Here is a 27172-nt window from a genome sequence, read left to right as displayed (position 1 = left end):
TTAGAGTAATACGAGTGTAAAATACTATTTACAACCACTAATAAAACAGCCATTTTCACAGCTGAATGTATTAATTATTGTATTCTCTGTCAGCATCATAAGGACTTGCCTCATGCAACTCAATAATACAACATTCTTTGAAGTGATCAAATGGCTGCAATGCTGACTAGTCTAAGGTAGTCTTTTGAAGCTTGAAACTACAGAGAAAAAATAATTTTACAAAGATTAGAAGAACAAACTCTATCAAAATGCAAGGTTACTTAATTATAAACTCGTATTGATATAGCTCTGTGAAATAATACAAAATATATACAGTCTCCCAAAATTTTGAAAACTAGCAAAAGATTTCAGTTTCTTTAATTTTCTAGTAGAGTCATTTGTTCATTTTATTAACACCAGATGCAATAACACAATGCTAAAAATAAACATGCATTAGTTATACAACCAATTAATATTTTTCAAAAAATTCTGTTCATTATAATTAGAGAATGCACATATTACCTCCTTTCCACATTTAGTGCATTACTGTTTTAAACAGGTAAAGGGATAGGGAGGAGGAATTGAACTCAATGCTATTCAGCACCAGTAAAAAGTCAACAGACCTTTAACATTCCTGTATATCAAAAACATTTTATCTGCATCACTAAACATGTAAAGTTTATAATTTTGTTCCATTTCAAGATACCTTGATTTATATTTACAATACTTTGTAATCAATAAAACATTTTAAGAATATTTAAAAATTATCTAAATTCATAAAAGTATTGCAGAAATTTATTACATTTGCTTATTTTACGTACATACAAGGAAGTCCATGTAAAAGGTTCATTTGAAGAACTGAACTGAAAGAGTAAGAGCAATTTTATTTAATTTGCAACACCCCAATTATTAGAAGGCAGCTGTTGTTTATTTAAACATTCAAAAATCCCTAATTGCTGCTTACTTCTGAACACTAAAGTTCCAGTAATATAAGTGAATATGTAAACCAACATGTTTTTGAGATCATCAGTAGAAAATATATTTCCACAGGCATAACATGTTTAATAATGACGATGATTTTGTAGAAAATTATTAGGATGTAGTGATATCTGAACAGACGACTCAGTTCGCTCATTAAAATAATGGTCTTTACCAGCATTTCAGATATAGCTGTTTTCAATGTATGATAATTTAGCAGCTAATTGTTTTTCCAGTTAGACTTTCTACAATGCTAAAATGTAACAATCAGATGCATAATACTTTATTAGAATTTTTAAATTCAAATTTATTTTGGCATCCAAAGCCTCTATTAAAATGTAGCCATATAGCATTGACTTTTGTAGTCTAAGAACCAATAATAAACCAACCAAATGTACATACTGTAATTTAATCTCCACTCAATTAGGTACCCAAAAATTAAGAAAAAGTAATAGAAAAGTAAAAAGAATCAAATAAAAAATATTGCACAGCCACATTACCTAGAAAGTAAAGTCGATGTTAAAAAAGCTCTAAACATGGATGATATAAATTATCTTCCATACAAAAGTATAAATATCTCTTAAAATACAGCTGCAGCTATACTTCAATACCACACATTATTTGATTCATCTGTTAATGAGGTAATAGTCAAGTCTCTTAAAATGCTTTTCTTCTACTGGAAATATTTTAGGGCAGCAACCAGAAAGAACTTTTCTAAAAATATTTCTGAATCAAGAACAGCAATGTGTGCAGCTCTCCCTATGAGAGAATCGGCTGTATTGGGCAATGCATTGATGACATTATAACGGACCAAATTACATTCCTTGTTTTGAAGAACTGGTAGAAGCAGGTTCTGGATCATTTCTGCATAAATCGGTCCTGTAAAAAAACAAAATAAAAAAACCCACTTGTATTACGTGTCACCCAGAATGAGCTACAATTATGTGTCCCTGAATATGAAAATATGAACACATTCTAGAAAACAGAGACCTATTTTATATTGTCTCCCTACTAAGAGAACATTTGAAATCTAATTTCCATAGACTTTAAAAAAAAAATCTTATAACCCATACATTTTACTGTTCGCATTTCATAGTGAAATTGTGTTTACCAGTACTAATTTATGACGACTCCAGAATATTTTGTCTATTTACTTTTCAGACAAATAATGCTGTAGTACAGATGTGCCATAATATCTCATCATGAACTATAATCAGAAATGATCCTTCGTAAGTGGGGGGAAGAAAAACCCTTTCTTTTCACTGCTAGTATGGAATTGGGCCTCTGCTAAATAAAATCTGCCTTTTTTTTTTTTTAAATTACAGGCACCATTCTGCTCCCAAAGTCAATGGCAAGGCTTCTGACTGACTTCAATGGGGATATGGTCAAGGCTCTACAATATTACTGTTTAAGTTTAAAAAAAAAAAGGTATGAGAAATCTTACATGGAAAATTCAATTATTTGAAAATAACGGTTTATTTATCTTGACATTGGTTATAAAGCTATCCATGTTCTAAACACACAGAAACTTCACATTTATTACCTGACTGTTTATCTTTCAAAGCTGTTTTGCACATCTCTATGCGGGCAGAATGATAAGGAACATAACGATCCTGCAGGGATCCGACTAGCACTATGTTTTTGAAGTAATGAAGACCTGCAGGAAGGAAAAGAAATGGTAAATATAAACAATATGCATCATTTGAAAATTTCTGCAAGATAAACATAATAAAAATTTTCAGATAGAAACCGGAGACTGATTTATTATTAGATATTGTAAAAAAAGAAAGAAGATTAATTTCATTCATTAAAGTTAAAAAAATAATATCCAATCAAGTTACATTTCAACTCTTCCAAGAACCCTGAACTTTTTCAAACAGCCAGAAATTATAGTCCAAAACCCAAACACCTTTCAAAAATACTGAAATAAGGGACTTCTTGAAAGAAAGCAACCAAAGTGAAAGTTGACTTTTGAAAGACTAGGCTTTTCCCTCCCATGCAATAGGTTGACTGTCGAGTTTGGCCAATGTACATGGGCAGAGGGGAATTGCTGGCACATGATGGCATATATCACATTGGTAGATTGTGCCAGCAATGCCCCTCTGCCATGTACATTGGCCAAACCCGACAGTCTCTACGCAAAAGAATAAATGGACACAAATCAGACATCAAGAATTATAATGTTAAAAAGCCAGTCGGAGAACACTTCAACCATTGCCGATCGCCTCTCCAATGCCCCCAACACCAATCGTTGTATCTCTGCCGCGGTGCTGGGGAGCAATGCCGCAAGGATGGGGAATGTTGCGTGGGCCCCAGTGCCAGCTTCCCTCAAGACGACCACGTCTTGATGGGGCGTCGGCAGCACCGGCAAAGACATGCTGTCTTTAGCATCCTGGAAGGCCTCCAGCATGGATGGAACCTTCAGGTGCCAGGGACCTCTGCCACTACCCTGGATGGCTGGTGGATCCCTAGGAGGGCTCAACAGCCTAGCTGGTGATGCAAGTGCCTGACTGAGCTCCACAAGGATTCCATCTCAGTGCACGCCTGCCTGACATACACATTCAGCAATATTTACCTGATATCCACTTCACAATGCTTAAAGGTGATCAACCTCAACTATTAACATCTCAGACACCACCTAAACTGATTCTTAGCCATTGACTTAATGCATAACACAAACAAATGGAGTGGGGAAAAGTACATGGAAGGATAAAATGGGGATAGCTAGCAGGTTAGTGAAAGATTTGAATTAAAATCTTTATATACAAGTCATAGGTTTTTATTATGTCAATAACCTCCGTGACAAACTAACTGCCTAATCAGTGATCTTGGAACAAATATTACAACAGAAGCTTAACATCTGAAAAAAATATATGTAGGTTATCAAACAGTTCTAGAAATGAAAAGACATAACCCCTGCTTTTGGTCCTTCATGACTGTATAATGCATTCAATCTTACTCTCACTGAAACCACTGACATCAGTGGTGCAAGATCAGGCCCAAATACAGGTTGGCTAGTTTGTTCATTAATTAGAAAGAAAGGTCCTTGATGATCTACCTACCACAGTACAAACACAGTCTGATTTATTTCTGAAGTAATACTTAGTATAGACAAATAATGGACTGTAGAGCTGACAGAATGGTAGAACATGCAATTATTTATCTAAAAAATATTTTCTATTTTTTTCTTTTTATTGACATCTTGTACAAACTTGTCTACAAGATGAACAACATGAACAAAACTTACCTGCTTTTTTACTAAGTTTGTATAAGAAAGTTTGCCGTGGGTCTGAATGATCTCGACATGTCAATTGTAATAAAGAACCCGACTTCTTCCACTTCTGCATAAACCAGAGACCTGTATGGTTACATACAGTGGATGTAAGTATATTTCAGCAGTAAAATAAGAATCACTAAACGGCAATTAAATGTGTAAAGTCAATGTCCATACATTACATTTCCCACTCTTTATTTTACATTTATGTTAGCATTATCAAACCCACAACCATTCTATAGTTCTCTCAGCCATCACTGTTTCCTATCTGATATGTATTTAATAAATAATGAATACTGTCCTTAGTTAAAACAAAGTTAATATTCTTGGTGCTAGGGGAAAAAGTTCTTTCACCAAAATATCAAGGTATGTCTTTAAATATTAACCACAAGGTAACATACAGACATACCCTCAACATTTTAAAATAATGTTTCAGATGTTTTGATGCTGAAATATATAACTTGTCTAAAATATAAAAGAGACTCAAGTGTCACCAAAACAAATAACTTTTAGAATCACAGAGGTCAAGATTCATGGAAGTAGGCAGAAAAGAAAGGGAAGGCATTCTCTGGACTGGGGAGAGGAATGGAAAAGAGGTCTCATTATTATACCCTCCTGGATGTTGTGCAGCACCTTTTTTTCCCAGTTGATGGGTAAAGCCATCCGTCTAAATATGACTTTTCAGAAATTCTTACAAGCCCTTGTTATCTCTATAAAGCAGAAGAAAACAAACTACCAGGTATTCTCAAGTGGTCACAAATAAATATATAGCTAGTACCCAAAGTTTTAATGCTAGTCATGCTCAGTCCTAAAATGCTATATCGCATGTAATTATTTGAGTTTTCTGGAATATTAACTTAAAATTTATAATCCATTAAACATATGAAAAGCAATGAGGGTTATTGTAAAAAAATGGTATCGTGAGACGTGATCAATCACAAGCGATACAACTCTTCAGAAAGTATAAAAGTTTTCTGTATGATACCTAGAAAGGTCTAACCTTATTACTAAGATGACTAAAGCCAACTAGACTCACTGCTGACTATGAAAATACTCAAATATCCAAATCTCACATCATCTGGAATACTAAAAGCAAATAATAGGTTGTTCATGCTTAGTGTGTAATTTTTTTGGGATCACTTATGGCAAAACTTTCCCCCCCACCACAGTAAAGCATACATTGAGGGCTACATATTGTACATGCCAAGTTTCAAAAGCCCACTCAATTTCACTGATATCCTCACAACTCTAGCCAATTATATTTGGGCAAATAATGCACGACAATTTTCACCTTTTTTCTATTCAGAAAATGTACGCATATAGATTATACATGTTCCTTAATTGTTTATTTGGTCTGTAGATTGTTAAGAACACAAGAATGGCTGTACTGGGTCAGAGCAATTGAACACCTATCCCAGTATCCTGTCTTCCAACAGTGGCCAATGCCAAACAGCTCAAAGGGAATGAACAGAACAGAGAAATTATCAAGTGATCCATCCCATCGTCCAGTCCCAGCATCTGGTGGTCAAAGGCTTAGGGACACGCAGAGCAAGGGGGTTGCATCCCTGATCCTCTTGGATAATAGCCATTGATGGACTCATATCACAGGAACTTATCTAATTCTTTTTTTAACCCAGTTATACTTTTGGCCTTCACAATATCCTAGGGCAACTAGTTCCACAAATTGACTGTGTGTTGCGTGAAGAACTACTTCCTTTTGTTTGTTTTACACCTACTGCTTATTCATTTCATGGGGTGACCCCTGGTCTTTGTGTTATGTAAATAACACTTCCTTATTCACTTTCTCTACACCATTCATAAGTTTCAAGATTTCGGTCATATTCCCCCTTATTCATCTCTCTTCTAAAATGAACAGTCTCAGTCTTTTTAATTTCCCCTCATATGGAAGCTGCTCCATACCCTTAATCATTTTTGTTGCCCTTCTCTGTGCCTTTTCCATTTCTAATTTATCTTTTTTGAGGGGGTGACCAAAACTGCATGCAGTATTCAAGGTGTGGGAACACCATTGTTCACTAGCAGTTTGTTGAGCACATTTGATATTCAATATTTGAACTGTCTGGGTTAGTTTTTATGGACACAAAGATCACAGGTTGTTTTTGTTCATTGACTGTATGCATATAACTGTTTATTACATTTGTTTTCTTTGAAGATTTGTTTAATTATATCTTAGCTAGGTATTTACCAATAAACTAATCTTAGAAGGTTATACCTTGAAAAATATTTTAACATAAAAACTGGTTCAAACAGACTGATGTGCTCTTATAATGGTTGTCTTTTTTCCCATTAAGGTTTTACACTTGCCTCTTTCTCCATTTGTTCCTAAAAGCAGAGTGTGAGAATGTGCCTGATTTTCCTAATTCAAAGAATGCACAAAGCTGTAGGCCCTAGAAGAGCCTTTTATTAACATTTCAAAAGCAAGAGATGCCTACTCATTTTCTCCTGAACAAATGTATCCTGAATTCATACCATTGAAAACAACACTGAAGCTTTTACCTGTATTAACAAGAGCACTGCTGTTGTAGAGGGTACCAAGATGTGGTCCAGAGAGAGACAGGAAGGTGTGAAGTTTGTTGAGGTAATATTTAAACCGAGGTCTTGTGAGCACTGAACGGATTATTAAATTGCCCAACGAATGTCCAATAAAACTATTTGAAAAGAAAAACAGCGTAAAATGAAACCTTGGGGAAATTCTTTTTATTTTATTTTTCCTTAAAGTGAAATTTGATGCCTTTATAAACGATTTAAGGAGTAAAGAAAGAAAGAAATGGAATATTTCCAATCTCCCTCCCCCCCCCGCCACTCCCCGTGACTTCAAAATGTTAAGTAATAAAACAAAACAAAAACAAACTACTATAAAGTTCAATATTTTCCAAAACGCCCAACTAGCTTAGGGAGAAGTTTTTTGTGAGCTCCTCAGAATTGTTAAACACATAAAAAAACCTATTTCAGTTAACACATCAACCAATTTTTTTCAAGTTTATTGTTTCTGAACCAGGTACACACCAACTATTGAGAAAATATTATAAATGTGATGTGAATGACTGAATAAGACATCATTTTGGTATTTAATGACTGTGGAGGTTAGTGGGATGGATGCTTATCAGTTGCCAAGACAACCTGTATGATACAAATTCTACAAGTATTCCTGGGGGGAAGAAAATGTCACCCCGGATAGATTTTTGGTGGAAGCAACATCTCAGGTGCGTTTGCTTGGGGAATGGACTAAAGAGCTGAATATTTAGCTTTATGGTTCAGTTGTCCCTCCAGAGCGGTGAGCAAGTCGAGCTAGCTGCAAAAGTAAGATAGCTACAGCTGACAGGAGTATATCAAATTTGTTACCGCCACTAGTAAAGAGGAGTGGGGCTATTCTTCACCTATCTGAAACTTGGGCACACCTAGCAGGACAAGTATATCCCTGTCCTAAGCTCTATCATACCATACATACACCATGTACATGCCTCTCCTCTTATACTGAGAGCAATTATTTTGAAAGGATTTTTCCATTAAATATGCTGCAAGGTAAGCTTGGCTCAAATGACCCAAATAGCTTATTATAGTGGTGCAACAGAATGGGGATGAGAACACCCACTGAGATGAATGGAAAAGTTCACACTACAACCTGAAACAATAGCACTGAGATGTAACCTCTACTCAGTGTTCTCATTGAGCTGAGAACATCCCATTGAGATGAATGGACCACTTCACACCTTTCTGAGCTTTGTATATGGGTGTGTAGAAAAGCCACCTCCTTCTGTTATCTCTCTATCCTTCTTTTTTAAAGGCCAACGCTTCTAAGTGCTCTAAAATTTGCAATGCCTTGTGAGCAGAGGTGAAAGTAAGCCGTACGGCGTACCGGTAAGAAAGTGGCCAAAGCATTCAGTACAAATGGGTAAAATAGGCTAGGTTTAACTGTAGTAATAACAAAAAATCTGATTTATGTCTTGAATTAAATATATTTTACATTCTCTAGACACAAAATGCTCCTTTTCAGTTTTTACTTCTTGTCAGGTGGAAGATGTTCACATGATTTCGAACATTAGCTTTTGAGTGCCATCATGGTAACCACTTGCTTCTTATTGGTCAAGTCTGTCGTGACAGGCGCATAATTTACAGTAGAAAGCACCCACTGTGATTGTCCCCTCCGTTGGAACAAAGTAATTAAATGTAGTCGATTACAGAATCACACACTGCATACTTCAGCCTTCGATAAGAGGGAACGACTCACTGGAGTGGAGATGTTGTTGGAAGGGGTCCAGTGTTGTGAAATCCCTGAAGGCAGAATGGATTGCAGCAAACATCTCTCTCTGCAACCTAACTGACCACCCCTAAGCATAGTTGGAGAGGGAATCAGAGTTGACCTCGGAGATTAGGGGAGCTGAAAGGTGGCAGGCGGGGGAGGGAGGGAGGGGAGTCAAAGGAGTGCAATGCGAGCAGGACTCAGGAGTGTGCTTGTGCAGAAAGCTCCTTGCTTCCCTTGGGCTGGTTCTCCTGTGTGCCGCCTGCCCTCCAGCGTGCAGATCCATACACGCGGGCCCTTTGGGGACGAGGCAGCTTGGGGAGCGAGTGTTGTGTGCGTGCTGCAGGATGAAGGGGTGGCTTTGTGCTCTGTGCCCAGAGCGCTGTACTCTGCTTCCAGCCCTTGGGTTCATTCATTATTCAGCCAGCTGCGGGAGGGAGAGCTCACCTGGCTTCAATCGGGGAGAACCAGAGCCAGGGACCCTCTTTCTTTCTCCTGTGACCAGGCTGTTTGCAGGAGTCTCTGCAGAAGTCCCTGTTGCTGGAAGCTATGGGGTGCCAGAGGAAGGATCCAGCAGCTGGGGGGGGGGGGGGGGAAGAGGAGGAAGCAAGGCATGGGGCATGGCAGCGTGCAAGTTGGGTTCCAAAGCAGCTGGCACCCCGAATGAAACTTCTTCATCTCACGCCTCTTTCCCAATGGTGGGAGCTTGCTGCTGTTTGCTGGTCTGTGACACCTCCCCAGCCCTCTTCCCGTCTTACACACTAACGGGTATGTTTAAACATAAAAGTGAGGAAATGGGGGATTGTCAGTTAAAAAGAACAGCAACAAATGAAGAAGCTGAAAGTCATCCACAAAAGGGTATATCTATATAGCCAATGAGGGGAATAGCTACCAGTGCTGAAGCTTTCCTCACTCGAGGGTGTGTGTGTGTTTTTTCACACTCCTAAGCAAGGAAAGTTTCAATGCTGTAAGTGGCAGTGTAGACAGCGCTGGTAGCTATTCCCCTCATGGAGGTGGTTTTATTACAGCGCTGGGAGAGTTCTCTCCCAGCACTGGAGCCATGACTATACAGCCAGTGTTAAAGCTTAAAGTTACTAGCAATACTCTAGAATAAAACTAGTAGACAGCTACTGTATCAAAGTCATGCAAAGGGATCCATGAAGTTAAATGTGTAGGTGGGAAGGGAGGTTGCGATACGACTGTACCGGTAAGAAATTTAAGTTACTTTCACCCCTCCTTGTGAGAGTGCTAAGTAAGGTTATAGTACAGTGACCCTCATTTGGGTCATTTGAGCCATGGGTTTTAGAGATATAAACCCTGAAAAAAATAGCATTTTTTCAAAAAGTTTTTAGGGGTGTGTGTGTGGCTTTTCCCCTCAGAACACAACATTGCAGCCCCCTCCTGGATAGGGTTTTTTGGGAGGAAGGAATAAACTGTCTGTACATCATTTTATGATAAGTACTTTGCTCCAAAGAGCACCAAAACTAATATTAACAGTACCGCTAGTCTAACCTCTATCACATATGCACAGTTCTCATCAGCTGGACAGAGAAAAGACAAACCACATATCCCAGATTAAGCCACACTGTAACTGAAATGATAATATGAGGCAATTTACTGTATGCAACAGTAGAATTTACTGTATGCACCTCTCTCTTTATTTCGAAGTGTGAAAAAACGGCCCTTATTTCAATCTAGGGCTGCTTCTCTACACTAATTAATAGCAACAAGTTACAGTGGCTGTAGACTGAGATCAAACGAGTTTTTTCACCTTAAATCCATTAATGACTGGTTATCTGAAGTACATCTAGAACATGTATTGTAATTGGATAAAAATCATATTAAAATGTCAGCTATACTTTTTTCAAGCTAAAGTCATTTGAAAACTATTTTAAACAAAACCAAAAATATATAAGATTGGTAATTGCTACTGATTTATCATCATAATACCAATATTGCAATGCAATGACCAAAAAAAAAAAAAGAATAAAAAAGGAAAGGCTGACTATTTTGTGGTTCTCAGACTCTGTTCCATGAAACATTAGCTCTTCTTTCTTCCCACCCTGGGCTTCACTCCTGTCAGCTAAGATGGGAAAAAATTAGGGGTGTTCTAGTCTTAATTGGTTATTATGCTGAGAAGAAGAGAGGATTGCAGATTATATTACTATATCTCTAAATGCTCTGTAGAGATGTATTAATTTATATAATATGTATAAATTATAATATATATTTAGCAAGGTCATGCCAGTTTGTATAATTGCTTTAGCGGATGTCTTCACTAGGAATTTAGGTCGAATTTATAGAAGTATCTCATATTGCTTGCTAAAAGCTGTTTCTGTTATAACGTGTTTTATTTTATGAAGCGGCTTACTGTGAACACAGCAGAATAGTCAGCAGCCAGTTGTGTCAAAGAAGAGGGGTGGTAAGCAAGCCTTGGACTCGTTGTTCAAGAAAATCTGTATTTTACTCGCCCCTGGGGAAGTGAGGAGACGGGGAAGTTGCTACTTTCTGATCTTGGGGCAGATTAATGTGGTGTTTCCAAAGACACATAGTGCAGAGGTTTGGAACTGACAGTGCAGGTGCCTTGACTGCTGAAGGAAAAGAAACGTGTGGGTGCCATTGTGTGGATTCTCAGCAATTCCTGGATTATGAGGGTGCAGAATTTTGCGGGACAGCAAGGAGTACACCATGACGTGGGAATTGCTTACTATAGGTTGATTTGGCTTAATATGCAAATTGAGGGTTGTGATATATGCAACTGCCTAAATGACTAGTCACTCCTTCTACCAACCAGTCTTTTCCTGTTCAAAACGTAAGAAAATCCAGTGGCAAAAGACTTTGTTAACACAGCGTTAAGATTATTTGGTAGCATGTCATCTCTTTGCAGAACACAGAGTAGAACAAAACAAATTTCTGAAAACCAAGCAATGCCTGGCTAAGGATGCCCATGTAACCTTAACTCTGCCCTCTGTCAGCAATGCCCCAATATGCCCTGTTAATGCACATACCTTTGCTCTGCCAATCCAAGAGTTGCTGAAATATACATGCTCTTCACCTCCTTTTAAAAGGAGGATTAGAATTAACAGTACTGAAGGTCAGTGGGGGGAGAGGGGGAAAAGATTGCCCACGTCACCTTTCTTCTACCTTCATTGAGCAATGCCCCAAAATGCACATACTCACACTAGTCCTTGGTGCTATAAGGTTCAGCTGGCTCCAGATCTTGGCATACACTCACACACTTAGTCAATTCCCCAGAAATAAGAGCACACATTACAATTTAAGAACCACCTCACAGCCTTTTACAAGTCCCTTACACTTACTGACAGGATTGTCATCCTACACTTTCTCTTAACCATTATTAAAGCATTAGAATGTTTTCATTTTCCACTTTAATGCTGACAACATCCTTTGTAATAAAAGCCCTATGTCCTGATAACCTACATATTTCTGCATTTAAATGATGCATACTGGATCCTGAAGGTACACATGCAGCTCCTTTTCTCGCAAAACATGAGAGGGTGCAAAACACAGATCTCGTATCATAATCACAGTTCTGTCACACGCTTCAAAGTAATCTGCATGTGTCCTCATATCACAAACACATCTTTACCAAGCAAGCCCAATTACGGCTTCCACCATATTGACTGCACCTGGAGTGTATGCAAAAAATTCCCATTGGCTACTGTCAGCTCCGGGGACCAGAGGGAAGATGACATGGGCAGCTCCTCCTTTTCTGTTTAGATCCTTTAGTAGTGTTACATGGAGTCCTCTGGGTGAGAGCAAATGGGTTGTAAAGGAGGTGAAGAGCTTGTACATTTCAACAACTATGCAGTTGGCAGAGTAAAAGTATGGGCATTAACAGGGCATACTGGGGCTTTGCTGAGAGAGGACAGAGTTGAGGGTGCATGGGCAACCTGAACTGTGCATTTCCTGGTTTTCAAAAGTTTTGCGTGATCTGCAAGGGGATGACATAACACCAAGCAACCTTAATTCTGCATTAACAGTTTTTTGCCACCGAATTCATAGTTATAATAAGTGCCTACAGATTCCAACCAAGATCATGGCCCACTGTGTGAGGTACTGATCTTAACAGTCACAGAAATGTAGAGTTGGAAGGGACCTTGAGAAATCATAAAGTCCAGCCCCCCACACTACTGCAAGACCAAGTAAACCTAGACCACACCTGACAGCTATTTGTCCAACCTGTTTTTTAAAACTTCCTATGATGGGAATTCCAGAGCTTAACTATCCTTATAGTAGAAGATTTTCCTAATATCCAGGGGTGTGCACAAAGAGAGGAAAGCAGAGGTCTGGGTTTCCCCAATAATCGGTAGGGGCACGGAATGCCTCTAGCTCTGGGGCCAGGGCAGCTCCAAAAGCAACAACATTTAAATTCCTGAGCATACCCCTGCTAATATCTAACCTAAATCTCGCCTGCTGCAGATTAAGTCCGTTATTTCCTATCTTTCCTTGAGTGGACATGGAGAATGGTTGCTCACCATTTTCTTTATAATAGCCCTTAATTTATTTGAAGACTTATTAGGTCCTCCCTCAGTCCTCTCTTCTCACAACTAAACATGCCCAGTTTTTTTTAACCTTTCCTCAAAGGTCAGGTTCTAAACCTTTTATCATTTTTGTTGCTGTCCCATGGAATCTCTCCAATTTGTCCACATCTTTTCTGAAGCGTGGAGCCCAGAATTGAACATAGACTACAGCTGAGGCCTCACCAGTGCCAAGTAGAGGGGGAGAACTGCCTCCTCTATATTACATATGACACTCCCTTAACGCATCCCAGAATGATACTGGCCATTTTTGCCGCTACATCACTTCGTTAACCCAAATCAATTTCTGATCCATTATAATCCTCAGGTTTTTTTCAACAGTACTAACACCTAGCCAGTTATTCCCCATTTTGTAGTTGAGCATATGATTTTTCCTTTCTAAATGAAGTATTTGCACTTGCCTTTATTGAATTTCACCTTGTTGAATTCAGACCAATTCTCCAATTTGTGAAGGCCATTTTTTATTCTAATCATGTCCTCCAAAGTTCATGCAACTCCTCCAAGCTTAGCGTTATCTGCAAATTTTAGAAGCATACTCTCCACTCCATTATCCAAGTGATTAATAATAATACTGACTAGTACCAGACAGAGGACTGATCCCTGCAGAACCCCACTAGATACATCCTCCCAGTTTGACAGCAAGCCACTAGTAACTACTCTTTGGTATGGTCTTTCAAAGAGATGTGCATCCACCTTACAGTAATTTCATTTGGACCACATTTCCCTAATTTGCTCATGAGAATGTCATGGGGGACTGTGTCAAAAGCTCTACTAAAAACAAGACATACCACATTGACTGCTTCCCCCACACCCACTAGCCTATTATCATTGCCAAAGAAGGAAATTAGGTTGGTTTGGCATGATTTGTTCTTGAAAAATCCATTCTGGCTATTCCTTATAACCCTATTATCCTCCAGGTGCTTACAAATGGATTGTTTCATAATTTGTTCCAGTATCTTTCCAGGAATTCGAATTAGGCTATGTGATAAATGAAGGGGCAGGGGAAGCTCCCTTTTATGCACACCCAGCCAGCCAGTTAGCTATAAAATCCCTGTTCTCTACTTGCTTTACCTGTAAAGGATAAAAAAAAAAAAAAGCCCACAGGTAAAAAGAAGGGAGTAGGCACCTGACCAAAAAAGCCAATGGCAAGGCTAGAACTTTTTAAAATTGAAACAAGACTACCCTCTTTTGTCTTTTGTTCTCTGGAGAGTGGAGACACAGAGTAGCAATTTGCAAGCAGCTTTAAAACAAGGTATAAAGAAGCATTAATTCAGATCTCAAACCTACTTACCTGAAACCCCAGCTATGTAAGTAAATCAGGGAATGTCTAGAAAGACATGATAAGGGTTATTTCTTTTATTTCTTACGGGCTTGTGGACTCCTTTGTGCTAACCCCAGGTGCTTTTATTTTGTTTGTAACCTTTAAGCTGAACCTCAAGAGAGCTATCTTGATGCTTAATTTTTGTAATTGTTTTTTTAAAGATTTAGCAAAAAGCCTAAGTTTCAAAATGTATTGTGTGTGTGTGTGTGCAGGGGGAGGGGGAGGTTAGTAAAATTTACCTTTTTTAAGAACAGGATTGGATTTTTGTGTCCCTAAGAAGTTTGTGCATATGTTGTTTAACTAGCTGGTGGCAACAGCTGATTTCCTTTGTTTTTTTTCTCTCAGCTCTTCCTGAGATGGGGGTGAAAGGGCTTGAGGGTACCCCACAGGAAGGAATTCCCAAGTGTGGATATTTCTAGGGCTCCGTCTACTACAAAAATGGGTCATATTTAAAAATTTTACTAATGTATTTTAAACATTGATGTAGACAGAAAACAAAACACCTTAAAGATGTTAAACCCTGTCAAAACCAGTGTTTAAACATTTTAATTATAACGTGTTTGCTAACATTTTAAAAACACAACCTATTTTTCCAGTCTAGACAGGACTTAATAAGCACTGGCCTCTGGGAAACCAGCCGAAATTCTTCAACCTCAGCAGAGTCTCCGAAAAACATTAAGTTACAGAATTCAAAGGGGGAAAAAAGGGACATTATGGAATCCAGGCCTTCCCTGAGTCCTCTGCCAAACTTACTGCCTCAGTCATGCATTATTCTTAATATATTAATGGAACTGGAGCTGCATTTTTCCATTAATTCACTATTCTGTTTTGCAAATCTTTCTAAGCAGTCCACTGTAGATATGCAGCTTTTCAAAATAGACTGACTGTGTGTTGCCTTGCTCTGTTTGTCTGTATTTAGAGAAAAAAGCATGTGCTTTAGTTGATTACTAAAATGTATTCATTCTATATGCTTTTGTTCCCCTATGAGTACTGTTAATAGGATATATAACCTTCCATTCTATTGATCACCATTCAAACTCCATCCCAGATTAGTAATAAATTTTGCTGCCAAGCTAATTTTTTGTCAATTTGTGTGTGAAAGAAATCAAATGTCAACCCAATCATAGAGGACATATGTCTATATAATAAAAAAACCACAACTGGCACCCTTGAAAGCAGTCTCAGGAGATAAGCCAAGAATTAAATGAACACGGAAAATAAGCTAGCCTTCCACACTTCTGGTAGATTACATCAGTTTGACAAGCTATACTGGTATTATAGTGTGGCGTACTAACTGGTAGTATAGTGTGGCAGTACTAACTTTGTACTGCCACTGTTCATCATGCATTAGCTCTCTACATAAATAAGAGACAGTCTTCAGAGATGCCTATCCAGCACTTTTCACAAGGACAACATTATAAAAGACTAAAATTAAGAACGATACATTTGTGTAACTTGAACACAGGAGTTCTGGGAGTCCTTATATAAGTCACTGCCAGGCATAAAGCCCTATAGAAGTGTTATTTCTGTTAAGGATTTTGTAGTGTGATATATATTTTGACTTGCTGGCTCTGCATCATTTACATAGTACTGCCTTCCAAAAGGTAACCTTTTAAAATGCTGTCTCAGTGGATGGCACTTCACTGTCCCTGCTCCCCATGGTATTTGATGTCAGTCCATCTATGTATTAACTGAACAATAATAGAATCACAGAAATGTAGGGCTGGAAAGGACTTTTAGTAATTATGAAAGAATTAAAGTCTGCTATTCTCTCATATAATTGTTTGTGCAGATCCTCATTGTAGGAGTTGTGAGCCATGCCCTTGTGATCCTGAAAACCATTCTAAACCAGTTTAGTCATTAGGGGGTGCATAGGAATTAGGCAGTAACTACCATTCTAAAAGGCCTGTTCCTGTAAATGTCTTGAGCTGCTCTTTCTTTCATCTAAACCATCTCAAACTCCAAGAGAAGTGGGGAAGAATGAAGGTTTAGTGTCGATTTGTAGAGGCACTATATTCAGAGAACTCTAATTACTGGGTTAATACATATTTTTCCTTTTTTCCTCATGCAATTGTCTCTAAGAGACACCCACATTAACAAAAAGTAGAAGTCTAGAGGATGACAGCTGAATGGTTAACTAAATACAAACTGAAGTAGTGCCCTCCTGAAACAAGCATGTAATGGAGTTCTATCTATTCAGGTACTCTCATAGTTCTAGAGTAAAAAAAATACTGTTGGTTATATGTGTGAATTAAATACTGAAAGACAGCCATACTAACTTCAGTTAGGTACATTACACAGATAAATTATGGAGATGTCTGCTACCTTAGTGGAAAGGGACTTAAAGGTATTTCTGGTGTTGAACTCTTACCTTCTCATAACAGGCCTGGATACTGAGTTTTAGCCATTTGGACTCTCTGAACAGATCAGTTTCCCTTTGGACTTTTCCTCAAAGAAAGAATGAATGGGGAAATGGGCATCTGAAAGGTTTTGGGTCCTTCTAAACAGTTGCTCCAGACACACTGTTTATGCACTCTAATCTCCCCAAGGATGCTATGAGACTTTGTGAAAACAAATTAAAAGTACATAGTTTGATATAGATGAAACTCATATCTGATGCAGAAACTGGATGCAGACAGATCACTTCCTATGTTTGTGAAATGATGCAGAAGAAGAATGGGACAAGGGGAAGAGCATGTGCATGGACTGGGAATGGGCTCTCTACTAAGATATCAAAACTGCTACTTTCTAGAGGATGAAGCAGTCCTGGAGAACCTGGAAATGAAGATATTTTCTCTTTGTGCTGTACCCCTTTAAGTTAACAAGCAGAATGGGGCCACTTTTTTTTTTTTTTTTTTGCTGTTCAGAAGACACTCCTGCTGGGTATTTCCATGTGATACTGGGTATAGTTCCTATGATACTTGAAGGAAGTTGTCTTTGCCTAATAGTAAGATGAAACCCCTCTAAAAACTGAGCTGCTCTGGTTTCCTTCAGTCTCCTCAAGAGTCTTACTGCTGAGCAGACTGGACCTTTGAAAAGGCAGAGGAACAGCATTTCCCAAAGCATGGGGTGTGGACAGACTCAGTTGTTTTCTCTCAGCTTTCATTAAAAATATTAGCCAGCTGTTACTGTTATGAGGAAAAACTTCAAAACTTCAAGTGTAACCTGTGCAGCAATATCTGAGTTTGCAGAGAGCCTAAAACAATAGTTCTGAATTGTGAACTCATAATAAAAAGCATGAATTCTTTCTTAAAGTGCAAACCAAAACACAACTTTAAATATGGAGCTGGCAACTGGTGCCTCCATGAGTATTGTCAGTTAACAAGGATTGATGGTATGGTATGGCATCCACCTAGGAAATGAGATCCTCCTCATGACATATCTCCTCCTTGATGTTCTCAGACAGGTTACTGAAGGCAATAATCCAGGAAGGCCCAGAATACATTACAATCAGCCCATGATGCCTATGACGCAACAGCTTGTAGTGCTGTCTAAATCCTTAACATTAGACCTTAAAGCTAGACTACTTTAAATGGTTCCAGGATTGCAGAGCCCATCACACTAATTCCCACAGTGTGGATCTAAAAGTTAATATATTATATTCTGAGAATTTCAGTTACTGACGAAGAAATTTTCCTTTTAAGATGTTGCAGACTGTTAAATTTTTAAACGTAACCTGAAGCCATAACACTATTTATAGTTTTAATATTGTGTATTAAAACTTCTTTTGTTTGTTTTTCATTTAGAAGCCCACATCATTTAATTTTCTCTTACCCTCATTTTGGTATGTTTTCCCCCAACCCCATCTTTTTTGTACCTGATTATCAAGTAATTGTATGACAGTTTAGGACAACTAATCATGTACTTTCTAGTGGGTATTATATATTTTATAGAAATAAAGTAATATACAACATAGGTATTACCTGATTTTTGAAATTGTTAGGTTGTAAATTTGAATATATTGTATTATTTCATCTAAAAGGCGATCAGTCATGGAATCAAAATCAGCAAAGGTATCATTCTGTAGAAAGGAAAAATAATTACGTATGTTCCAAATACAGTGAGTTATTTTACATTCAGTATAAATTCTTATTAATCAAATATATAACAACTAAACACACATATAAAAACATGCATACTAACTTTGATATCAGAACACAACATTGCAGCCCCTTCCTGGATAGGGTTTTTTGGGAGGAAGGAATAAACTGTCTGTACATCATTTTATGATAAGTACTTTGCTCCAAAGAGCACCAAAACTAATATTAACAGTACCGCTAGTCTAACCTCTATCACATATGCACAGTTCTCATCAGCTGGACAGAGAAAAGACAAACCACATATCCCAGATTAAGCCACACTGTAACTGAAATGATAATATGAGGCAATTTACTGTATGCACCTCTCTCTTATTTCAAAGTGTGAAAAAACGGCCCTTATTTCAATCTAGGGCTGCTTCTCTACACTAATTAATAGCAACAAGTTACAGTGGCTGTGGACTGAGATCGAACGAGTTGTTTCACCTTAAATCCATTAATGACTGGTTATCTGAAGTACATCTAGAACATGTATTGTAATTGGATAAAAATCATATTAAAATGTCAGCTATACTTTTTTCAAGCTAAAGTCATTTGAAAACTATTTTAAACAAAACCAAAGATATATAAGATTGGTAATTGCTACTGATTTATCATCATAATACCAATACTGCAATGCAATGACCAAAAAAAAAAAAAAAAAAAAAAGAATAAAAAAGGAAAGGCTGACTATTTTGTGGTTCTCAGACTCTGTTCCATAAAACATTAGCTCTTCTTTCTTCCCACCCTGGGCTTCGCTCCTGTCAGCTAAGATGGGAAAAAATTAGGGGTGTTCTAGTCTTAATTGGTTATTATGCTGAGAAGAAGAGAGGATTGCAGATTATATTACTATATCTCTAAATGCTCTATAGAGATGTATTAATTTATATAATATGTATAAATTATAATATATATTTAGCAAGGTCATGCCAGTTTGTATAATTGCTTTAGCGGATGTCTTCACTAGGAATTTAGGTCGAATTTATAGAAGTCGGTTTTTTAGAAATCGTTTTTATATAGTCGATTGTGTGTCCCCCCCACACAAAATGCTCTAAGTGCATTAACTCGGCCGAGTGCTTCCACAGTACCGAGGCTAGCATCGACTTCCGGAGCATTGCACTGTGGGTAGCTATCCCACAGTTCCCGCAGTCTCCGCCGCCCATTGCAATTCTGGGTTGAGATCCCAATGCCTAATGGGGCAAAAACATTGTTGCAGGTGGTTCTGGGTACATGTCGTCAGGCCCTCCCTCCCTCTGTGAAAGCAACGGCAGACAATTGTTTTGCGTCTTTTTTCCTGAATTACCTGTGCAGACGCCATACCATGGCAAGCATGGAGCCCGCTCAGCTCACTGTCACCGTACGTCTCCTGGGTGCTGGCAGATGCGGTACTGCATTGCTACACAGCAGCAACCCATTGCCTTGTGGCAGGAGACGGTGCAATAGGTCTGATAGCCATCGTCGTCATGTCTGAGGTGCTCCTGGCCGCCTCGGTAAGGTCGGTCAGGAGCGCCAGGGCAGACATGGGTGCAGGGACTAAAATAGGAGTGACTTGACCAGATCATTCTCTTTAGTCCCGCCAGCAGTCCTATTGTACCGTCTTATGGCGAGCAGCTAGGAGATGAGGATGGCCAGCAGTCCTACTGCACCATCTGCTGCCAGACAAAGATGTAAAAGATCGATGAAGTGGATCAAAACAAGAAATACACCAGATTTGTTTTGTATTCATTTGCTCCCCGCTCCCTCCCTCCCTCCATGAAATCAACTGCCGACAATTGTTTTGGTGAGGTCTGTCAGGGGCACCTTAAAAAGTTTAATGGAGATTCAGTCCTGCCTGAAATACCGGGGGAGGGATAGCTCATTGAGTTGAGTATTGGGTTGAGCATTGGCCTGCTAAACCCAGGGTTTTGAGTTCAGTCCTTGGGGGGCCATTCTGTGTGACAGTTGTTTTTGTTTCTCCTTGATGTAAAGCCACCCCCTTTGTTGATTTTAATTCCCTGTAAGCCAACCCTGTAAGCCGTGTCGTCAGTCACCCCTCCCTCCGTAAGAGCAACAGCAGACAATCGTTCCGCACCTTTTTTCTGTGCAGATGCCATACCACAGCAAGCATGGAACCCGCTCAGATCACTTTGGCAATTAGGAGCACATTAAACACCACACGCATTATCCACCAGTATATGCAGCACCAGAACCTGGCAAAGCGAAACCGGGCGAGTAGGCGATGTCAGCGCGGTGACGAGAGTGATGAAGACATGGACACAGACTTATCTCAAAGCATGGGCCCTGGCAATGTGGGCATCATGGTGCTAATGGGGCAGGTTCACGTTGTGGAACGCCAATTCTGGGCCCGGGAAACAAGCACAGACTGGTGGGACTGCAAAGTGTTGCAGGTCTGGGACAATTCCCAGTGGCTGCGAAACTTTTGCATGTGTAAGGGCATTTTCATGGAACTTTGTGACTTGCTTTCCCCTGCCCTGAGGCGCAAGAATACCAAGGTGAGAGCAGCCCTCACAGTTGAGAAATGAGTGGCAACAGCCCTGTGGAAGTTTGCAACGCCAGACAGCTACCCGTCAGTCGGGAATCAATTTGGAGTGGGCAAATCTACTGTGGGGGCTGCTGTGATGCAGGTAGCCAATGCTAATAACTGCGCTGCTGATATCAAGGGTAGTGATTCTGGGAAATGTGCAGGTCATAGTGGATGGCTTTGCTGCAATGGGATTCCCTAACTGTGGTGGGGCCATAGACGGAACCCATATGCCTATCTTGGCACCGGAGCACCAAGCCGGCGAGTACATAAACCGCATGGGGTACTTTTCAATAGTGCTGCAAGCACTGGTGGATCACAAGGGATGTTTCGCCAATATCAACATGGGATGGCCGGGAAAGGTACATGACGCTCGCATCTTCAGGAACTGTGGTCTGTTTCAAAAGCTGCAGGAAGGAACTTTATTCCCAGACCAGAAAATAACCATTGGGAATGTTGAAATGCATATAGTTATCCTTGGGGACCCAGCCTACTCCTTAATGCCATGGCTCATGAAGCCGTACACAGGCAGCCTGGACAGTAGTCAGGAGCTGTTCAACTACAGGCTGAGCAAGTGCAGAATGGTGGTAGAATGTGCATTTGGACGATTAAAAGCGCGCTGGCGCAGTTTATGGACTCAGCAAAACCAATATTCCCACTGTTATTACTGCTTGCTGTGTGCTCCATAATATCTGTGAGAGTAAGGGGGAGACGTTTATGGCGGGGTGGGAGGTTGAGGCAAATTGCCTGGCCGCTGGTTACGTGCAGCCAGACACCAGGGCTGTTAGAAGAGCACAGGAGGGCGTGGTGCGCATCAGAGAAGCTTTGAAAACCATTTTCATGACTGGCCAGGCTACGGTGTGAAAGTTCTGTTTGTTTCTCCTTGATGAATCCTCCCACCCCCTTGGTTCACTCTGCTTCCCTGTAAGCTAACCACCCTCCCCTCCTCCCTTCGATCTCCGCTTGCAGAGGCAATAAAGTCATTGTTGCTTCATGGATTCTTTATTAATTCATCATACAAATAGGGGGATAACTGCCAAGGTAGCCTGGGAGGGGTGGTGGAGGAGAAAAGCACCAGGAGGGGTGGTGGAGGAGGGAAGGACAAGGCCACACCGCACTTTAAAAGGTTAAAACTTATTGAATGCCAGCCTTCTGTTCCTTGGGCAATCCTCTGGGGTGGAGTGGCTGGGTGGCCGGAGGCCCCCCACCGTGTTCTTGGGCGTCTGGGTGAGGAGGCTATGGAACTTGGGGTGGAGGGCGGTTGGTTACACAGGGGCTGTGCTCCTGCTGCCTTTCCTGCAGCTCAGCCATATGCTGGAGCATATTAGTTTGATCCTCCAGCAGCCTCAGCATTGAATCCTGCCTCTTCTCATCACGCTGCCGCCACCTTTCAGCTTCAGCCCTCTCTTCAGCCCGCCACCTCTCCTCCCGGTCATTTTGTGCTTTCCTGCACTCTGACATTGTCTGCCTCCACGCATTCATCTGTGCTCTGTCAGTGTGGGAGGACAGCATGAACTCAGAGAACATTTCATCACGAGTGCATTTTTTTCGCCTTCTAATCTTCGCTAGCCTCTGGGAAGGAGAAGATCCTGTGATCCTTGATACACATGCAGCTGGTGGAGAAAAAAAAGGGACAGTGGTATTTAAAAAGACACATTTTATAAAACAATGGGTACACTCTTTCATGGTGAACCTTGCTGTTAACATTACATACATAGCACATGTGCTTTCATTACAAGGTTGCATTTTGCCTCCCCCCACCACGTGGCTAGCCCCTCTCCCCTCGCCCCTCCCTGTGGCTAACAGCGGAAAACATTTCTGTTCAGCCACAGGCAAAGCCCAGCAGGAACAGACCATCTCTGAATGTCCCCTTAAGAAAAGCACCCTATTTCAACCAGGTGATCATGAATGATATCACTCTCCTGAGAATAACACAGAGAGATAAAGAACGGATGTTGTTTGAATGCCAGCAAACAAACACTACAATGCTTTGTTCTGCAATGATTCCCTACTATGTGCTACTGGCCTGGCATGGTAAAGTGTCCTACCATGGTGGACGGAATAAGGCTGCCCTCCCCAGAAACCTTTTGCAAAAGCTTCGGGAGTACTTCCAGGAGACCTTTATGGAGATGTCCCTGGAGGATTTTCGCTCCATCCCCAGACACTTTAACAGACTTTTCCAGTAGCTGTACTGGCCGCGAATGCCAGGGCAAGTTAATCATTAAACACGCTTGCTTTTAAACCATGTATACTATTTAAAAAGGTACACTCACCAGAGGTCCCTTCTCTGCCTGGCGGGTCTGGGAGGCAGCCTTGGGTGGGTTCAGGGGGTACTGGCTCCAGGTCCAGGGTGAGAAACAGTTTCTGGCTGTCGGGAAAACTGGTTTCTCCACTTGCTTGCTGTGAGCTATCTACAACCTCCTCATCATCATCTTCCTCGTCCCCAAAACCTGCTTCCATGTTGCCTCCATCTTCATTGAAGGAGTCAAACAACATGGTTGGGGTAGTGGTGGCTGAACCCCCTAAGATGGCATGCAGCTCATCATAGAAGCGGCATGTTTGGGGCTCTGACCCAGAGCGGCTGTTCGCCTCTCTGGTTTTCTGGTAGGCTTGCCTCAGCTCCTTCAGTTTCACGCGGCACTGCTTCGGGTCCCTGTTATGGCCTCTGTCCTTCATGCCCTGGGAGATTTTGACAAAGGTTTTGGCATTTCGAAAACTGGAACGGAGTTCTGATAGCACGGATTCCTCTCCCCAAACAGCGATCAGATCCCATACCTCCTGTTTGGTCCATGCTGGAGCTCTTTTGCGATTCTGGGACTCCATCATGGTCACCTCTGCTGATGAGCGCTGCATGGTCACCTCTGCTGATGAGCTCTGCACTCACCTGCAGCTTGCCACGCTGGCCAAACAGGAAATCAAATTCAAAAGTTCGCGGGCCTTTTCTTGTCTCCCTGGCCAGTGCATGCTAGTTGAGAGTGCTGTCCAGAGCGGTCACAATGGAGCACTCTGGGATAGCTCCCGGAGGCCAATACCGTCTAATTGCGTCCACGGTACCCCAAATTCAACCCGGCAAGGCCGATTTCAGGGTTAATTCCCTTGTTGGGGGTGGAGTAAGGAAATCAATTTTAAGAGCCCTTTAAGTCGAAAAAAAGGGCTTCGTCGTGTGGACAGGTGTAGGGTTAAATTGATTTAACGCTGCTAAATTTGACCTCAATTCCTAGGGTAAACTAGGGCTTAGTGTATAATAAAATTAAACCTCAGATTCTGCAAAGGGATTCACTTGCATCGACCATTTTATGACCATTTAGTCTCCCCAATTACAACAGTTATCTAAAATGGCTAAGCAGTCTGTCTATATGGATACTTCTGCAGGATCAGGGTCTAAATTTATTACAATACAATAATAATGGTAACTTAAGAAAACATTTTTTAAAAATGTATACAATTTAATTTGTTGTATGAAAATCCTTTTGTTGTTTACAAATACCTGGTTCCTCTCAGACATAAGAAAATCTATTCGTCCGCCAGGTAGTCCAAGCTCAATATAAGTCTTCACTAATCTTAGATCTGCACTATTACCTTAAAACAAACAAACAAAAAAGGTTAAAAGGCTTGCTATGACAAAAGTGATCTTGCTATTTAACAAGGTAAATATACTAATTTAGAAACAAGACAGACAAAATGGACAGACAGACAACTGCAGCACTGGCATTCCCCAACAAACTAATGCAAATTTTATATTTTACCATATCAAAATTAAAACTAATTAAGACCTCTGATGCTGTAGTAGCAAAACCAAACACAATGATAGAATCACAATCTACAGAAATGACACAAAGCTCACAGCCATTTTAGAAAACCCAGAACTTACGTAGTTAAGTTTTGGTGACTATGTGTATAATATTTTACATTCACTGGATGTTAAGGCAAAAAGTACAACTAAGTACTAACTAATTTTGATAAAATTCAGTGAAATGAACTCAGACTGGGGGAGGAGGAAGGAAGGATTAGAGAATTTGAGGGATGGGAGAGAGGAGTAAGGGACCAGTTAGAAGCAGCACTACATAAGGATTAGTAAAGTAGAAAGGCAAAATGGATTATAAAAAAAGAGGTTACTGACCTGTTCAGTAACTGTTGTTCTTCAAGAAGTGTTGTACACATCCATTCCACTCTTGGTGTCTGCGTGCCCTGCTGTTGGAAACATTTTTCCTCTGTGGTACCCTTTGGGTGGCTCGAGAGCCTCTGCTGCTGTGCATCACTGTGTACACGTATAAAGGTCAGAGCTGTCCCCAGGCCCCACTAGTTTCTTTTTTGCTGGAACTTCAATGTAGAGGGTAGGAGGGCAGTTTGTGGAATGGATATGTGTAACACATCTCAAAGAACAACAGTTATTGAACAGGTTAATAACTTTTTTCTTCTTTGAGTCATTGAACATGTGCATTCCACTCTTGGTCAGCAGTGTGCCCTTGTTGCCAAGAAGGCCAATGGCATTTTGGGATGTATAAGTAGGGGCATAGCGAGCAGATCGAGGGACGTGATCGTTCCCCTCTATTCGACATTGGTGAGGCCTCATCTGGAGTACTGTGTCCAGTTTTGGGCCCCACACTTCAAGAAGGATGTGGATAAATTGGAGAGAGTCCAGCGAAGGGCAACAAAAATGATTAGGGGACTGGAACACATGAGTTATGAGGAGAGGCTGAGGGAGCTGGGATTGTTTAGCCTGCAGAAGAGAAGAATGAGGGGTGATTTGATAGCTGCTTTCAACTACCTGAAAGGGGGTTCCAAAGAGGATGGCTCTAGACTGTTCTCAATGGTAGCAGATGACAGAACGAGGAGTAATGGTCTCAAGTTGCAGTGGGGGAGGTTTAGATTGGATATTAGGAAAAACTTTTTCACTAAGAGGGTGGTGAAACACTGGAATGCGTTACCTAGGGAGATGGTAGAATCTCCTTCCTTAGAGGTTTTTAAGGTCAGGCTTGACAAAGCCCTGGCTGGGATGATTTAACTGGGAATTGGTCCTGCTTTGAGCAGGGGGTTGGACTAGATGACCTTCTGGGGTCCCTTCCAACCCTGATATTCTATGATTCTATGGTGACTCACAAGCCATGAAACTCGGAGTTTATTTCAATAAAGATTGTAGAACTTGTCCAAGTCTACCATTGTCGCTAGTCCTAACAATGGGATGCAAATGTGTGGACTGAGGATGAATTTGCCGCTCTACAAATGTCCACAACTGGAACATGTGCTAGAAAAAGCCACTGAGGCCGATTGTGATCTCACTGAATGACCTGTGGCAGGGTTACATTAGCCAGTTCATAGCACATGCATATACAGGAGGCTATCCAGGAAGAAATTTTCTGAGTGGAGGCTGATTGTAGCTGTGGCAGAGAGAATAAAAGGACAAACAGTTGGGAGGACTTCTGTCCAGGTAGAATGCCATAGCTTTTCTGATGTCCAGAGTGTGCATACATTCCTCTTCCCTACTCGAATGTGGCTGTGGTCAGAATACAGGTAAGTACATTGGCTGGTTGATATGGCAAGAGGACACCACCTTTGTGATAAACCTCAGATGAGGACACAGGTAAACCTTGTCCTTAAAGAAGATCATATAGGGATCATTAAGGCATGCAGCTGTTCTACTCTTGTGGCTGAGGTGATGGCAACCAAAAATGCCACCTTCATTGATAGAAGTAGTAGAAAGTAAGTAGCAAGGTTCAGATGGGGACGCATAAGTCTTGACAACACTAAGTTTAGATCTCCTGGGAGAATGGGGTCTTGCACCTGATGATATAATTTGACTAGACCTTTCAAAAACCTTATGGACATGTCATTACAAAAATAACAGATCAGTTATCCATTTTAGGGTAGAGAGTTGAAATAGCTGCCACATGTACCTTGATAGAAAAGTAACAGCTTAACCTTGGTGGTTTCAGCTCCAATAAGTAATCTAGTATGTGTTAAATGGAAGAATGGGAAGGTGATACTGTGTAATGGAGAGACCTGTTGGAAAAACATCTCCACTTAGAGAGGTAAGTAGTCCGAGTAAAAGGCTTTCTACTATTTAGCAGGATCTCTTGAACTTCTTTTGAGAAAGACTGCTCTCTAATGTCTAGCAATGGAGCATTTATACAATTAAATGGAGAGACTGCAGGATCAGGTGGAGTACGTGACTATGATTTTGGGAGTGTAATGGGGCGACCGCC

The 27172-nt window shown here is 40.4% G+C and overlaps 1 protein-coding gene across 11 annotated transcripts in view; it reads right to left on the bottom strand.

Moving 5' to 3' along the window:
• Positions 1-357: 357 nt before the first annotated feature.
• Positions 358-27172, bottom strand: part of FAM135A (family with sequence similarity 135 member A) — a 140554-nt gene continuing 113739 nt past the window's right edge. For 5 of the 11 annotated variants that reach the window (XM_078852105.1, XM_078852103.1, XM_078852106.1 and 2 more), the window contains 3 exons: positions 24457-24548; positions 23243-23648; positions 21950-22582 (listed from right to left, as the gene is read on the bottom strand). In XM_078852105.1, coding sequence (XP_078708231.1) covers positions 22206-22582; positions 23243-23648; positions 24457-24548 — 875 coding nt within the window. In that variant the 3' untranslated portion in view covers positions 21950-22205. Of the gene's footprint in view, positions 1837-2500; positions 2615-4204; positions 4316-6745; positions 6898-18295; positions 18394-21949; positions 22583-23242; positions 23649-23744; positions 23869-24456; positions 24549-27172 lie in introns of those variants that run through there. The other 6 variants (XM_073336370.2, XM_073336367.2, XM_073336368.2 and 3 more) reach the window with 3 other exon arrangements.

This window comes from Lepidochelys kempii, chromosome 3 (genome assembly GCF_965140285.1).
Source record: "Lepidochelys kempii isolate rLepKem1 chromosome 3, rLepKem1.hap1, whole genome shotgun sequence".
Classification (NCBI taxonomy): Eukaryota; Metazoa; Chordata; order Testudines; family Cheloniidae; genus Lepidochelys; species Lepidochelys kempii.
Note: the sequence above shows the minus strand (reverse complement) of the source record. Positions and strands in the feature narration are given on the sequence as shown.